Source organism: Carassius auratus, unplaced genomic scaffold (assembly GCF_003368295.1).
Source record: "Carassius auratus strain Wakin unplaced genomic scaffold, ASM336829v1 scaf_tig00214400, whole genome shotgun sequence".
Classification (NCBI taxonomy): domain Eukaryota; kingdom Metazoa; phylum Chordata; class Actinopteri; order Cypriniformes; family Cyprinidae; genus Carassius; species Carassius auratus.
The window spans coordinates 149,287-166,007 of record NW_020527643.1 but is presented as its reverse complement, the minus strand read 5'-3'; the positions used below and the strand labels follow the sequence as shown (position 1 = coordinate 166,007).

Here is a 16,721-nt window from a genome sequence, read left to right as displayed (position 1 = left end):
GGCCACTTGGTCGTTACTCTAACAAAATGCTCCAAACGATTTTCTAAATTAACTTCTAAATAGCCAGCAATGACTCAGTCCACCACCTTTTTATTTGCGGGTTTATTAAAAAAAGTAACATCGAATTTCCATTCAGTTAACTTGCTAAAGCGGGAAAATAATGAAAAGTCCTCTCATGTATCCTGTTGTGACAAGTTAGCCAAAATCACACCGACCATAAAATATTTTCTATAAAAACGTTAATGTCCTGGCAGTGACAAATCACTTGTTTTATATTTAATTTAATTACATTAATGTTATAAGTTGAGATTTAGGCTGCAATAAATATTTTAACTGCTACTATATAAAAGGAAAACTGCTGTAAAAAAGCACCTTATTTGTTTAAAGTGTTTGCAAACAAAACATATTACACTTTTGTTCATATAGCAGTAGACCAACTTTTAAATTTAAAAAAAAAAAGCACAAGCTTCAAAAAGGAAGTGATTGACCATTCTCGCTTTCTTAACAGCCATAACCTGCGGCCATCCTGGAAACCCTGCAAATGGTCGGACAAACGGCAGTGAGTTTAATCTCAACGACGTGGTCAACTTCACCTGCAACACAGGCTATTTGTTGCACGGTGCATCCAGAGCGCAGTGTCGCATGAACGGACAGTGGAGCAACCCTCTTCCTGTGTGCAAGGGTATGAACCTTTCAATAAACATGATTTTACTGTATATCAAATGCTTCCAGGCAGCCTGTCCCTTGCTGAGATCCTCAGCGGAGACGCAGCCTTGAACAGCGTCTTGTTATGCGAGAAGCTCCTTAGTGAGGCTGTTTAACACCCACAGCTCATGGGCTTAGCATTAACAGAGCGAAACCAGCATCTGTGCTCAGCAGTCTGAGTCAGCCAGTGAATGACAAGAAGCAATGTGCAAATAATTCTGTGTGTCATTTCCCATCTTGAAGTGTCGATTTGAAAGTCAAATGGGTCTGCAGCAACCCGTGTGACATTGTGGGATGCTTTCTGACATTAAGTAGGAGTAACTGTGCACATCTTGTCAATTTAATGATTAATTAATGAGCAGAGGAAGTTGTTGATGGTGGCCTGGTGAAACTGAATCGTGACGGAAAATGGAGGCAGGTCAACGATTCTGAGATGGACAGTTCCCCACAGGCTCAGCCAGAGCCCAGGGACGAAGCACTCAGCAGGAGAACGGCTGACGTTCCTCTGAGCAGATGCATTGTTCCATGAAACAAGTGTGAGCTTTGTGTTTTTGCTGGTATTTAGAAACTAACTAGACTTTTTTTTTTCTTTTTTTTTTTTATGGCCAGTTTAATAGTTTTGACAAAACTATTTATTATTGGTATAATTGCAATCTTATTAGTATCCATTTGTTAAAAAGGTAGACATGCACAAATGCACAAAAGATGTGTAGTAGCGTCATATTTGAATGAAAATGCTAATACATAGTTGTTTAAGAGGAAAAACAGTCATATATAATTACACAAAAATAGAAACTGTAACATTTTATTTTAATGACCAATTATCATATTAAATATTTGCTTACAGTATGAGCATGCTATTAACATATTGGCTGTTTATTAGTACATATTCTACATGACCATATTCTACATTTCTAATCATAATCAGTACCTAAGCTTAGCAACTGCATTACTAACTATTAATAAGCAGAAAATTAGGAGTTTATTGAGGCAAAAGTCATAGTTAATGGTTTGTTTATAGAGTGAGAATTGAACCTTAAAATAAAGTGTGACCAAAAAATAAAAATAGAATGACTGGGAGGGCACATGTTCGGTTCACTTAAGTTTTATTGTGTCCATGACATATTATCTTGTGGGAAAATTATAGTAAGTCGGGGCATCAAGATCCTATTTTGAGGGAACAACATATTTTTCTCGTGGCCACGAGTTAAAGGTGCAAACAAACCAGCTATATAGCATATAAACTATAGCAACCCAGGATTATCAGAGATGGTTTTAGTAATTGAATTAAGAAATTGTTGTATTAAATATTATTGAAATAATTGTATTATTAAATGTGACCCTGGACCACAAAACTTAAAGTCTTAATTTACATGGGGATATTTGTAGCAATAGCCAAAAATACATTGTATGATACATTCCAGATATTCATATAGTTGTATCTCAGCCAAATATTGTCATATCCTAGCAAACCATACATCAATGGAAAACTTTGGAAAACTACATTTTGTGGTCCAGGGTCACAAATTATTATATTAACCATAGGCCTTTGCTACCAGACTGTATTGCGCGTGATTTTGACAGCTTCGAATGAAGTTTATTGAGAATAAATGTTACATAAAGTACATACATTTTTTTTCTTGTAATCCTATTTTATTTTATCAAAAGTTAATATGACGTTTCAAACAATTAATATCTTATGTCCACAACATATTATCACGTTACTACGAGTTAATAAGTCATGGCCATAGCAAAAGAACCAAACATGTCCTCTCTGTCATTGTAATTTACCAAAGAAAAAGCTAAAAAAAAAAAAAAAAAAATTCTAATATGCAGCTATTAAAAAGGTAAAAATGTCATACAATTACACTAAAGGTAGAAATGTTAAGAGAAACCTAGAAATGTTCTAATAATAATAATAAATATTGTCACAAATAAAATACAAGTAAAAAGAGTTGTCACAAACAATACAAAAAAGTGTTGTTTTACAACTCAACCATATCACAATTATATGCCTTATTCTACTGAGCTGCAATAATAAGATATTTATTTTCAAGATACACTCAGATCAAGTCATGATGTCTCACAAAGAAAAACAACACACCAATAACAGGTGCCAATTATCAACATTTTTAACTGCTTATCCACCCACTTTTCTTCTCCCAGGGGGCTTAATTGAGCGCCGAGACACTGACAGCTGCCACTGAGGCAAGGCAGTCTGGTTTGCTTCCCCTGGACATGGCGTCAATTTCTATCTTTTTATTTTTTTTATTTTTTTGTTAAATTGTGATGGGCAGTAACTGAATTTGTAACCTGAATGGTCGACATAGCATGCCAAGAACAGCATGTTCCAGGTTTGAGTAGAGAAATGTAATATGACTACATCTGTCAAAATCTGTCACTACAGCATAGAAAGATCAGTTATATGTGTAAAATAATGTTCACTGCGTGAACAGATATGTCAGCTTTAGATCAGAATGCATGCATGACGTGTTTTAGGTATGCACTGGAAAACAATAGAAGTTCACGGATAAAAGGCAAAGTAAGTTCTGAAAAAGCTAAATTCACTCTCTTATAATCCATATCTTCAAAAAGAAAGTGCGGTTTATGGTTTGGAGTTGATTGAAACTGCTCCAGAGGCTGCACCAACGATCCTACTGTTCATCCTCCTCCTTTGATTTCTTCTGTCTTTCCTCACTCTTGCTTCCCTGTCAGACATTAAGCATCTGGCTTTTTTTATTTTGCAGTGGTAAACTGCTCTGATCCGGGCTTTGTGGAGAACACCATTCGTCACTCTCAACAGCGCTACCCCGAGAGCTTCAACTACAGAAACACCGTGATGTATCACTGCAAGAGGGGCTTCTATCTGCTCGGCTCCTCCGTCCTCACCTGCCAGTCAAATGGCTTCTGGGACAGATCACTTCCTAAGTGCCTTCGTGAGTGATAGCCTCATATTTAGTCCAATACACACTCGTCCAGAGAATCATAGAGAGCCAAAAACGGCATTGCTGTTGTTGATGAAATGCTTCAACGAGCATTTTCTAAATTAGAATTATGGTTCTTGTTTTCTGTAATATCCAGCATTCTGAGAACAAGCTCAATTCATTGGAAAAAAAATATAATGCAAGATAATTAATACTTTTTTTTTTTTTGTCAATCGAATAAAAAATAAACTTAATTCATACTTACATCCTTTAAGTCTTACACAAGTTACTACGATATTTAGATAACTTTGCTTATAATAAGAGACAATATTCTGACCAATACTATTTCTGTTGATCTTTTATTATTATTATTATTATTTTTATTATTATTTTTAGCACTAGTGCACTAAAGGGAATCATTTGAGAGATTAAGGATTCTGACAGTGTCCTTTACAATGTTAAAAGTAACAAGAGCTGTTGAACTGTCAGCAAACTGAAGTCATCTCTTAGAAGTTATATTTCTAAATTCATCCCCTTAAAAGCTCCACTACTGCAGCCATAAAGCTCCACTTTTGTAACAAAGACAGAACTTCTGTAAACAAGACAATTACTGCACTGTCAAAATGTTCTTGAATTGTTCTTGAAATAGTCGGTCAGTATACAAATGCAGACGGACAGCTAGCTTTTGCCATTGTCTCGCATCTTTTTTTCTTTTTCCCAGCATGACATGCTGTGAGCATTGTATTTTAAGTGTATTTATAACTTGACGCATTATATATTAAATGTGTCAATTTAAAAATAGTTCAACATCTTTTTTTTTCTAGCTGCTTAAATGCAAGCAGTCTATGTGATTGCCTCTTAGAAAAATGTCTGATTGTCATCTGAATGTGGATATGTTTAAAGAAACAGTATAATACCATACTGCATTTACCCTTTCTGCAGTATATAGTCTGTAAGCAGTGCTCTGTAATGTATCCTGCAATGCAGTGTGGTTGACTTGACCATTAATTTTAAGCTTTCACTGTGATGGATGAACCAGAAGAAATATCAGCTGTAACTTTACCATCTCTTTCTAGATTATTTGATCAGACAGCCAAATGACATTTAAAAAAAAAAAAAAAAAGAATAAAATGCAAATTAACCATATTAATTTTCAAGGTTTTGACATGAAACCACTTGCTGAATTAAACAGGCCTCAAAGGTGACAAGAGTGAAGCTTATGCGTGTTGTTCACACTTACCATTAAAAAAATAATATGAAAGTGAAATGACATTCAGCCAAGTATGGTGACCCATACTCGGAATTTGTGCTCTGAGTTTAACCCATCAGAAGTGCACACACACAGAGCAGTGAACACACACACACACACACACACACTGTGAGCACACACCCGGAGCAGTGGGCAGCCATTTATGCTGCGGCGCCCGGGGAGCAGTTGGGGGTTCGGTGCCTTGCTCAAGGGCACCTAAGTCGTGTTATTGAAGGTGGAGAGAGAACTGTACATGCACTTCCCCCACCCATAATTCCGTCCGGCCTGAGACTAGAACTCACAACCTTTCGATTGGGAGTCCAACCCTCTAACCATTAGGCCACGACTTCCCATGCAAGGATACTGTACAGTTTACTGAAAAAAACAGGGTAACCAGGCCGACAGTCGATTTGAAAATATGTAGTTTTGCACATCCCTATTAAGGCTTTAAAATGTAATATTCTTTTTTACATCCAAACAGTTTCTAAGATAGTTGAAACACTGAAAGTAACACTGGGTGTCCTTGGTATAGTGCACTTATGCATTGAAGTGCTAAGTAATATTAATTAACTACATGTATTTACTTTATGGTTAGGGTTAGGATAAGAGTTTGGCTTAGCGATACTTGCATGTAATTATGCATAATTCATTGTTATTATAATAGTAAATACATATAATGTGTTACAAGGGTACCTTAAAATAAAATGTTAGCAAACACTGCATGGATACACAGCATGCATTTTGAAGCAATGCGGCACAGTTACAACTTTTTTTAATAATATGCAAAAGAACACTGCATTTTTAGCAGTTTTGAAGTATCTTATCACAGATCTTCTGTCTGCTTTCTTCTGCCCCCCCGTAGCAATATCCTGCAGTGATCCCGGCACACCACCGTTTGCTGTCATGTCGGGCCAGAAGTTCACCAACAGAGCCATGGTCCATTACTCCTGCAGCCAGGGCCGAACTCTGGTGGGGAATGCCACACGCCAGTGTCTGGAGGATGGCCGGTGGAGCGGCTCGCCACCCTACTGCTCAGGTACACAAATCAGCAGGTGGCAGAGCCTCGGGGCGGGAGACTGCAGACCAGCTGGCTGATCTTTACGCCTCTGTCTGAGCAGCTCAGCTTACTTCAGACTTAAGTGTCTGTCTGAGCTCCGACGGATCTTAAAGTTTAAACAGTAACTGCTGTTGACATCAGCGCCGACAAAGTTCTTGTTTCCTCAAAGTCCAGATGATGTGCGCATCATGCAGCTCTCTGACATTATATGTTTATGTGATGTGTTTATAAAATAATAATGTAGACCAGACTGCCCTGGACTAGAGCACAGCAGTTTTTTCAGAAGAACACAGATTCAATTAATTCATAGAGAAACTTATTTTACATTTACGTTTAGTCATTTAGCAGAAGCTTTTATCCAAAGCAACTTACAGCTGAGGACAATTGAAACAATCAAAATAAAAAAAAGAGCAATAATACGTTTTATATATATATATATATATATATATATATATATATATATATATATATATATATATATATATATATATATATATATATATATATATATATATAAAATAAAACAAGTATAGATTAAATGAAAACAGTGCAGAATAAAGTGCATTTGACTACAAATTCCATTTTCACATGTACAACAACATAACACGCAAAACTTTTACGCAAAGAAACAGTGCACTCATCTAATGCTGGATATTCTGGATTTACAATTAATTCACTCAGAACATGCTTTACACTCTGATACTAAATCTTCATCATTATTGATGTTTTCAAAACAGACTAATAAGATAGATGACTGATTAAAATGAAAATCCAGAATTACTTTAATTTTAGCAGTAACATACAAAAACTGCCCCGAAAAAGCTCAGCAGTGACACTCACACCTAAAATCATTGAAAATTAGCAATGAACAATATACAACATTTATTAATCTTTGTTAATTTTAATTAATAAAAATAATATTCTTCATTTTGTTAATGTTAGTTCACAGTGCATTAACTAATGTTATCAAACGCAGCCTTTGTTTAAACGTCTTAGTAATGTTGCAGTTAACATCAACTTGGATTAACATGCTGTGGAAATACTTTTTGTTTATATTTGTTGTAAAGTGTTGCATATATTTGTATATATCTGAAGACTGAAAGAAAACCCCTTTGAATGTAACATTGCTATAAATACAGTCTAATATTTAAGCATATTTTATCCCACTTTAGCTAACTGCTAATAGAACGTTTTGACATGATTTAGATTTTTTTAATTGTTATTGCAAACTTTCAAATGGTTTCCTTGTTAAGGGAAACCAGACTGAGAGTTTAAATTCAAATAGTAGTTTGGTATAATTTTCAAATGAGCGTTGAATCAAATGTAAATGTAATGTGTTTTTGTGTGTGTGTGTGTGTGTGTGTGTTTTCAGTTTTTGAACTGCTTCATTACTGCTTGTTTAACAATTGTTTGAAATCACTGTGAAGAAAAAACCTTTCTGGAACCGAGGCTGCTGTGAAAGTGGGTGGTCAATGAGAGACATGCCTTTTTCTAAATTGTAGGTGATAATCCGGGATTCTGTGGCGATCCGGGAATTCCTCCTCATGGCTCTCGTCTTGGGGAGGAGTTCAGGCATAAAAGCCTCCTACGGTTCACGTGCGAAGCGGGCTACACGCTGATCGGATCTTCTGAGCGCACATGTCTGCAGAACGGCTCCTGGAGCGGAACCCAGCCTGTGTGTGAAGGTGAGGGTCACAGATTCCTTTAGAGACACACACAAGGCAAAATTCACCAGGATTTTGCTTTGCACTTGAGCTTAATTAGATCAGAAAGTCAAGCGTTCCTCCGAGCAAACTGTGATCCAGTACAGGCAACAGCCTAATGAGAAAAATGTATGCTTGAGAGACTAAGGATTTATAGTTTGTGCTTTTAAAAAAGGTTTACATCTTAGAACCTAAAGCAGGCTCAAATTACAACATGTTCTTTTGGTTTCTGAACCTCACTTAACCTGCTCTGCTCATTCTTTCCCTGAATTGTACACTGTATTTAGTGTAAAATTGATCTTTTGATGCAAACTGGCCTAAAATCGGTAATTGCCAGTTAACTCAATGACTCTGGTTAGTGGAGCCACACAAAAGGCCTGTCATTAGCATGGTGTATAATGACACATTGCTTTAATAAGGATTAGTGAATAGCCGCTCTAGCTAACTGTTAATGGAAATACAGGACATTTTGACATGACTGACAATTTTTTTTTTTTTTTTTTTCAAGATTTTAATTAGTTTCCTTGTTAAGAGAAATTAGACTGAGAGTTTAAAATCAATAAAGTAGCGGTTATTATTTGCAGTTCCTAGACAGTCTAGTTATTTTTGTGACTGACTTTATTGCATAAACATTTGTAAGAGTTTCCCCTTCAGTTTTAACTTTATGGGAGAAGAGTATTTAAATTAATCATGCAAGGTGATTTAAGGTTTGTTTTAGTCAGTTTACTGGTAATATGCGGCATTATTTAAAGCCCAGAAAACAAGAAAAAAATTAATAAAATACTATATAGTTATTGAGAGGGGATTGTACATGTTCATGTTCTTTGTAATTTTCCTCCATATTTCCCAAATGCAGTCACTGTATGTGTTTTTGATCGCCCACTCTTGCCTGACTTTGTTAGCAAATTATATACAAATTAGTTTATGTATAATTTACATTTAGTTTAATAGAAATCAGCTAATCAAATGTTCTATCTAATTAACTAACACCTATGCACTTGTCAATTTCATTGCAGAGGTCCAACATATATCTCAATATGTAAATGTGGTATTCTCAAATGAAAACAAAATATTAACAGCGTGTATCAATTAAACCTCCTGGAAGCTAGAAGTCAGAATCACCCCAGGAAGTTTTTATACCATATTCATATGTGCCCAGTAGCTTAATGTTTTATCCCTAATTTATTTGTTTGTTTCTGCTACAGACGTAAAATAGATTGATAATATACAATATTCAGGACACATTCATAATTGAATATGGGCTTTAACACATAGCTTAGATTGCTGTGGGGGGTAACTCAAAAGTGAGCTTTGTAAAGATACAGATGATACTTTCCAGATACTAGAAATAAAACACAAGCCTGTTGTGTATAATGACTTAAAGTTTGGAACTATATCTGTTTACAGCTGCCCTCCACTGGGATCCTATTAACTCTTAATTGGTCCAGTTTGTCTCTATTTACTTAAGTTGTATATTATTTAATCCAAGAGGATATGAGGGCCAAATTACAGCACTAAAGATTGATGATGATAAAGATTAAGTGAGTCGTTTATATCTCCAACTATTAAAAAAATAATAATAATTATTTTTCTGCTGATTTAAATAACCCAGAGAAGGCAAAACTTCAAAGATTATTGTAGAAGTTTTTAGTTTCATAATGATTTATTGACTATAACTTAACTAGCATCCAGTTGATCTTCAGTATGCTCTTGGAGCATAAACAACACTCTCCAATTCCTGTTTCTTCAATAGAAAACAAATCGAGTAATTTATAAATCATTTATAGTTGTGCTTTGTTCATCACAATTTAAAATGCATTAGTGAAAGCTGTGCACACTGAACACCAGATGTAAGTTTTATTTTTTTTATTTTTTTATTTATTTTTTTTCTAATTCTAATTATTAATATTTGAAGGTACCAAATAAATAAATAAATACAACATTTAGGTTGGAAATAAGTTGATCTACCCTGCTAACAACACTGCAAAACACTCTTGATTTCTTGTTCTTTGTTTCTACAAATAGCAGTCAATATGTATCATTTAAATATTATTGGCTGGTGCATGAAAAAAAAAAAAAAAAAAAAAAACTTGTATGGATGCCCAATCAATTTATGGCTGTCAAGCTTGTTTGTGCAACTAGAATTTGAAATCTAATTAACTACATTTGAGCGTATCATCGTTACTTCCCTTATCTGCCAACGCCACTTCAAAGTATATATATATAAAAAAAAAAAACCTTGTCAAAAGCTCCACCTAATTGGAAAAGGAAGTTCATCTACCTTGCCAACAAAACTCTGCAGTCTGTAAAACACAGTGCCTGTGGTGTAATTGGAAGTGTTTTGCTTGTGGTGCTAGCCCTTAGATATGTTTCACAGAAGTTATTTTCTCTCGGTTGTGTTTTCAGTCCCGCAGAGCTGCGATCTTGTACTCCTCACATTCTCTCTTTAACTTCTTTGGTCTTTGATTGCCTTCCCAGCTGTATCCTGTGGAAACCCTGGAACGCCGGCCTACGCCAGGATCGTTTTCAGCGACGGTATGCTGTTTCCTAGCTCAGTGACGTACACCTGCTGGGAGGGCTACAAGACCTCTGGCCTCACCACTCGCCATTGCACCACCAATGGCACCTGGACCGGCTCAGCACCAGATTGCATTGGTTAGAACTGCAACCTTTACTCTCTTTGATTATCCCTAAATTTTTAGCCTGCTTTTTGTAATTACACAAGCATTGCTTATGTAATGTACCCTGTGTGCTTCAGGAGTTGCAAAAGTAATTGATTAGTTCTGCCACAAGTCACATAATCCAACACTGTTTACACCGATTCGATCCAACAGTTAAAATGGGGGGGGGGGGTTGGGCAACAGGAGGAAATTTTTTTTTTTTTTTTTTTTTTTTTTTTTGCAATAGCAAGTAAATGGAAAATATACAATGGGGTCCAAAATCTGTTACCACGATGAAAATCTGAGATGTAAATTATTATTTAGGACTGAATAAAGCAGACAAATTACAACATATTCAACATATTCAAGATGCTACACTATTTGTAGATCACTAATAAATGTTTGTGTTTATGTTCAATTCAGATCATTCAAATGTCTAGAAATTGCTTATTTTTATTATATATAATTTATTTCCAACTGCAATCTCTGTTTTATAAAATATATCTTTTTTAAATGTCTTGAGTCTAGCTTGTTCTCTCTCTTTGCAGTTATCAGCTGTGGGGATCCTGGTCCAATTGCCAATGGAATTTACTTTGGAAATGAGTTCATATTTAACAAAACCGTCCACTATCGCTGTAACCCTGGATATGTGATGGAACCCCCTGGTTCATCTACTCTACGCTGCAGCAAAGATGGCACTTGGAATCAGACCAAACCAAGCTGCAGAGGTAAGGAAGTATAGTTCTCCACGATTCTCTCTGTTCAGGCAGAGAGGGCAGCATATCCTGTCACTCTGCAAACAGCATCATGAGAGCTTTTAAAAGATACACTAATATTGTGGAGTTCTTAGCATCCCAACATCAAAAGCCTTTCAGATGTTTTTGATCTTTGCTTTTTTGACTTGCCTGGCAAGTGAGATTATTCACTTATGAACTCCAAGGAGACGTTGCCATGAAATCTGTAGGATCTATGTTATCAGATGTCAGAATGAAATTAGCGAGTGGTGCAATGCAGACAGCTCAGTCACGATCATTTCTAGAAAATAGCAAATACATGTTTTTGGACGCAGGAAGAAATGCAATGGATGCTTGAAATTCAGAGTGATTTTAGGATGTAATCCCATTTAATCATCGCTTCCTATCGTTAGCAATACTCTTCCTCCTGTTAGCAAACGGATCGGGATGATCATGGAAAGAAAATAAATAACTCTAAGCCCCTTGTTAGCATACTATTCTTTCAGATCTTCCCTTTCTGCGTCTGAACAAGTGAAAGAAGGAGGTGTTGGGTTTGGACACATCTTCAGTCAATAATAATGATGGTGATGAAATCAGGGCTGTCGACTGTTCAGCATGCCTTTATATGGAATTTGATTTTGAATCTGAATATAGGACAGTCAAATTAAATTCAGAATCACTGCTGTAAGTATAGATATTAATGCTACATGGGGCAAATATTTTTTTCTTATTTTAATAATCACTGTTTAAAAAGCCACCTGTAGAGGCTTGTATTTAATTTCGGTCACACTTTATTTTAGGGTCCAATTCTCACTATTAACTAACCATTAACTATAACGTTTGCCTCAATTAGCTCCTTATTTGATCCTTACTTATAGTTTATAAGGTAGTTGTTAAGTTTAGGGTATTGGGTAGGATTATGGATGTCATGCATTATATGTACTTTATAAGCACTAATAAACAGCCAATATGTTAATAATAGACATGCTAATAAGAAACTAGTTATCAGTGTGAATTGGACCCTATACTAAAGTGTTACCTTAATTTCTATACTCTATGTGTAGTTGACATGACATATTTTGGGACACATCCTGCAGTGTGACACAACACTTTTCTAATTATAGCTTAATGATTTGCAATGCAGCATTTATGAACTCATTAATTTGGAGATTGCATGGAACTTTTTAAAAATTAATTTGTCACACCTCGGGACCATTTATGAAGGAAAAAAAGGTGATTAAATATAGTGCCACATTTACAAGAGAAGGTGTTCAGTTACTGCATGTAAAAATGTCCTTAATGCATTATTATACATTTGTAATTGTAACATTTTGAGACTGACAAAAAGCATCAACTACACTTAAAAAAAATAAATAAATAGGGTAATGATTCACATCCATTTTTGTTTTTTACTTGAGCCAAAATTCCATCAAAATTTGGCATGAAGTTATATGAAAGTGTGATGCTTTTTACATTATTATAATTATTATTATTAATATATTTTATTTGTATTTATGTTTTGTGTTGAGAAATGTGCATAGATGTATTCTACATATCACATATCAGTAACTTTTGACAGAATTAGCACCAGTAATTATAATTGTAGTTTGTTAAATTTCTTTCAATTGTAATGCAGTAATATACTGAAGATCCAGTGAGCTTTGACCAATTCAAATTCCACCCTATAAAATGAAAAGGGAGTCAATTCATGAATACTGTTTAACTTTGTTGTGGTGGTGTTTTTCAGTCATCATGTGTGGCCAGCCTCCAGCTGTCCGCAATGGGCGAGTGGAGGGCTCAGACCTGCAGTGGGGTTCTAGTGTTACCTACAGCTGCTTTGAAGGATACCAGTTATCCTCTCCTGGAATAGCCACATGTGAAGGGAACGGCACATGGCGTGGCGAAATCCCACAGTGTCTGCGTAAGTTAACAGAAAACAGAATTAAACTCCATTAGCACATCCATGAAAAGAGGATGTAAACAATGTGTTTTGCTTCAGTAGACAGCATATTTAATTACAAATTAAAATGAGACTGTGAGGGATATAAGTACAGTATGTTCTTTAGAATGCTTTCTGCAGTTCTTCTTGTCCACTGAAAATCCGCGGGAAGTTTTATTTACAATTTACAGGGTACAGTATACATTTCTTTATCACTCTCACATTTGAAAAATAAATAAATAAATAAATACCTGATGGCTTTCCAAATACATCTTCTGCAGCATAAACGTTTTAGGAAAATCTCAACCATCTTGACAAATTTCTGCCATCACACCATACATACCATCATAGCACCCTGCCATAAATCCATATATGGGCCAAAAGTTGATATTTTCTCTGGCGGCTGTTGTTGTGTTTGGTGTATTGTGTCGCTATGATGGAAGGTTCATGGCTTGACTGAAATTGTGTGAAACGCAGCTACAGCACATCATAAAACCTGTTTTGACATTTTCAATACAAGTGTCAACACATCACAAATGGATCCCTCAAGTAGCCTGGCTTTCCGGCATGTAGCGTAAGAGGTACGAGGTGCATGCACGAAATCTGCCGGTAAATCCTTCTGGCTTTTATTGTAAGCCTTTGACACAATGTCAGCTTTTACAACAGAAATCCTCGTTAAAAGTGCCAGAAAAAAAAGAAACCATATTGTAAGTGCAAACACCAGAAAGTACTATTATATAGAAGAGAACGGCTAGTTGTCTGACAGAGATGTCATGAAAACTATATCCTAAAAGTTTGGACACAAAAGACACAAATGCTTGTTTTTTTATTTTATTATTTTTTTTTTTTATGCTAGTCTTAGCAAACTTCCTGTTCAATACTTTTGTTTATTTATTTATTTTTTGTACTTTTTTATTATCCAAACTGTTTATATATATTTACTATATATAATATTTGCAATAACACATTACCAATTAAATCACAATACATTTACAATTTATTATTTATTAACAATGTATTAACAATAAAATCACAATAAACTATATTCAGACAAGTGTCAACAATAAAGTCTAAATATTTAAATGAACTGTGATCTGGAAACAATGTAATTATTTTTAAATGTTTACATTGTCAAGCCGTTTTGCAATTTATTAATTATAACATATGAATTCATGTAAAGTAAGGTATTACAAAGAGGTTTGATGAAAAGCAGAGTGCATTCACAATACAGCATGTCCTCAAGCACCCTATTTGTTTTATAAAACAAACATTATAACTTCTTAAAGTCCAAAATATTTATTAATATCTTACTTTTTGAAGTAAAACCATGAGGATTTTTTTTTCATGTGTTTTTCCGAATTCCAACGCTTGACAATCTAGCATGTAGAATAGAATAGAAGGTTTCTGACTTGCATAAGCTATAGTGTGAAAATATGCCTTGCTTTTTGCCTTAGAAAGACAGCTCGTCCTGGTCTCCCCTACAGTGCATACAGTACCTCACAATGCAGCTCATTCTGAGTAGTGCAGCCTGCTTGATATTCAGCCTTTCTTAGTTTCTCCCAGATCACACCTCAGCTACACTTCCTCCACTGCCTCCCTATGGCTGCAAGAATCAAGTTCAAACATTTGTCCTAGTGTACAATGCAGTCATTGGTCAGGCAACTTCCACCATCCAATCCATGCTGACACCTTTGAGACTACTCAGTCTCTCGCTCAAACATGTGATGGATTCAACTTTTAATGAAAAACTTGTTAGAAAAAAGTGTATACTGTAAATCTTGAGTTGCAGACTATAGACTCAATTATTTCAGCATTGTATTAATAACCTATCCATTGTTAATTTCTTATTTTTTTGTTTATTTTTGCCTTGTTTATTTCCCCAGATTGCATTGTATCTATATTAGATGTAATGTAGTAGCTCTTTGCCATCTGTTGATCCTCTCTCAAATGTGAAGTTAAATCACTTTCTAAATGCCTTAAATGCTGCAAGAAGAAGTGAAGCACAACTAGAAGAGTGACTAATTGTTTAGTCCTGTATGAGTGTTAAAATTTGTGAAAATCAAACATACCAAAATATTTCACTGCTAAATTGCACTCTTGAAAAAGAAAGTAGCTGAACTGAGGCATTGATTCTGTAGGAAATAGCGGGCTAACTTTTTTTATTTTTTATGTGTGTCCTTTATAGCGGTGTTATGTGGAGATCCGGGCACCCCTGCAGAGGGCTTCATAGAGGGCCGGCAGTTCACCTACAAATCAGAAGTGTCATTCTACTGCAGACCTCCGTTCCTGCTGGTGGGCTCTGCAAGAAGAGCTTGTGAGGTGGATGGTTCATGGAGTGGAATACAGCCTTCTTGCATTGGTTAGCAACTATGCACCTCGGAAAAAAAGCAATGCTATTACATTTACATGAAATATTTGTACTAAATGTAAATTAATTTAAAATATATATATATATTTATATATTTATATATATATTTGTAGATCCAACCAGCAATGCATGTAAAGATCCCGGAACCCCATCATATGGAATTCCAATCCAGGCGCAGGGATTTGAGGTGAGAACAAATGACATTCAATCATTCCCTGTCCTTGAGTCAATTACCGGTTATGCTTCTTTGGTTTCAGGGTTTTAATCTCAATAATGTAATTCTCTTCTTTCAGGTCGGAAGTAAAATTTTCTTCAGATGTCGGAAAAACTATCACATCCTTGGCTCAACAACAAGAACGTGTTTAGAAAACTTAACATGGAGTGGGATGCAACCAGAGTGTGTTGGTAAGCATCGCTATACACAGACAAAAGCTAGTGAGCTGCCTATGCTGGCAGCAACTTAGTCGCCCTGAGTGGGAAGGCTGTTCTGAGTAATATTCTTTTGGCCAAACTGGCTAAATTAACATCACATTCATCCTTAAGCACAGAAGGCAATACCAGGTTGCATTGTGACAGGGTCATTTAAAAAATCAAACCAAGATGGGAAAAATAAGGAATGCATTCAATATTGAAAAAATGTTTCTTAAAATAAATCAGTCTAATTAAAAATAGATGATTTTATACATCAAGTTTTATACATGTGATTATGTTGCACACAGTTTTGGTAACACTTTATTTTAAGAAGCAGTTCTCACTAGCATGCATATTACTAGCATATTGTCTGTTTATACATATTTATAAAGCATTTAATAATGCCTTGTTCTGCATAACCATATTTAAGATCCCTTATTCTTAACTCATACCTAAACTTAACTCATACCTAAACAACTACCGGTACCTTACTAATGCAATTAATAAAATTAAACTGCCCCTATTATGACATTTGTAAGGTTCCTAATATTGTTTTATGAGACTTCTAAAACAGGTTTACGTGCATACAAGGTCAAAAAACACATTCGGTTTCCCAGAAAATAGATTTAATTTTACCTAATTTCTAAATGATTCATAAACGATCTCTCTTCGGCTCTGGATTGGTCTTCCGCGTATTGTCGTAAAAGAATGATAGCCCTGGAGACTTGTCAATACATAGAAAAGATGGTATGGATTGTAGCTTACCAACTCGAGCTGAAGTGATGATGAAATGGTTGAAATGGCTGATTGACAAGAGACTGATTCAGAAGTATGACTGGAAGAGGACATTTCTCATTGATAAGTGTCAAGTGTTGACAAGTTTGTGGTAACTATGAGATGTGATCAAACAAATTTATGCTGTGTTCCAGGCAACCCGTAAACCGTGTTTTTTCAACCTTATACCTGTGAAA

General features: G+C 35.4%; 1 protein-coding gene across 2 annotated transcripts in view; it reads left to right on the top strand.

Annotated features, from left to right (window-relative positions):
* The window catches only part of LOC113091948 (CUB and sushi domain-containing protein 1), a 546,185-nt gene that overhangs the window by 516,327 nt on the left and 13,137 nt on the right, over positions 1 to 16,721 (top strand). For both annotated transcript variants that reach the window (XM_026257629.1, XM_026257628.1), the window contains exons 54-63: positions 509 to 682; positions 3,453 to 3,641; positions 5,741 to 5,914; positions 7,438 to 7,620; positions 10,117 to 10,293; positions 10,847 to 11,026; positions 12,780 to 12,953; positions 15,157 to 15,330; positions 15,453 to 15,526; positions 15,633 to 15,744. In XM_026257629.1, coding sequence (XP_026113414.1) covers positions 509 to 682; positions 3,453 to 3,641; positions 5,741 to 5,914; positions 7,438 to 7,620; positions 10,117 to 10,293; positions 10,847 to 11,026; positions 12,780 to 12,953; positions 15,157 to 15,330; positions 15,453 to 15,526; positions 15,633 to 15,744 — 1,611 coding nt within the window. The remainder of the gene's footprint in view (positions 1 to 508; positions 683 to 3,452; positions 3,642 to 5,740; positions 5,915 to 7,437; positions 7,621 to 10,116; positions 10,294 to 10,846; positions 11,027 to 12,779; positions 12,954 to 15,156; positions 15,331 to 15,452; positions 15,527 to 15,632; positions 15,745 to 16,721) is intronic.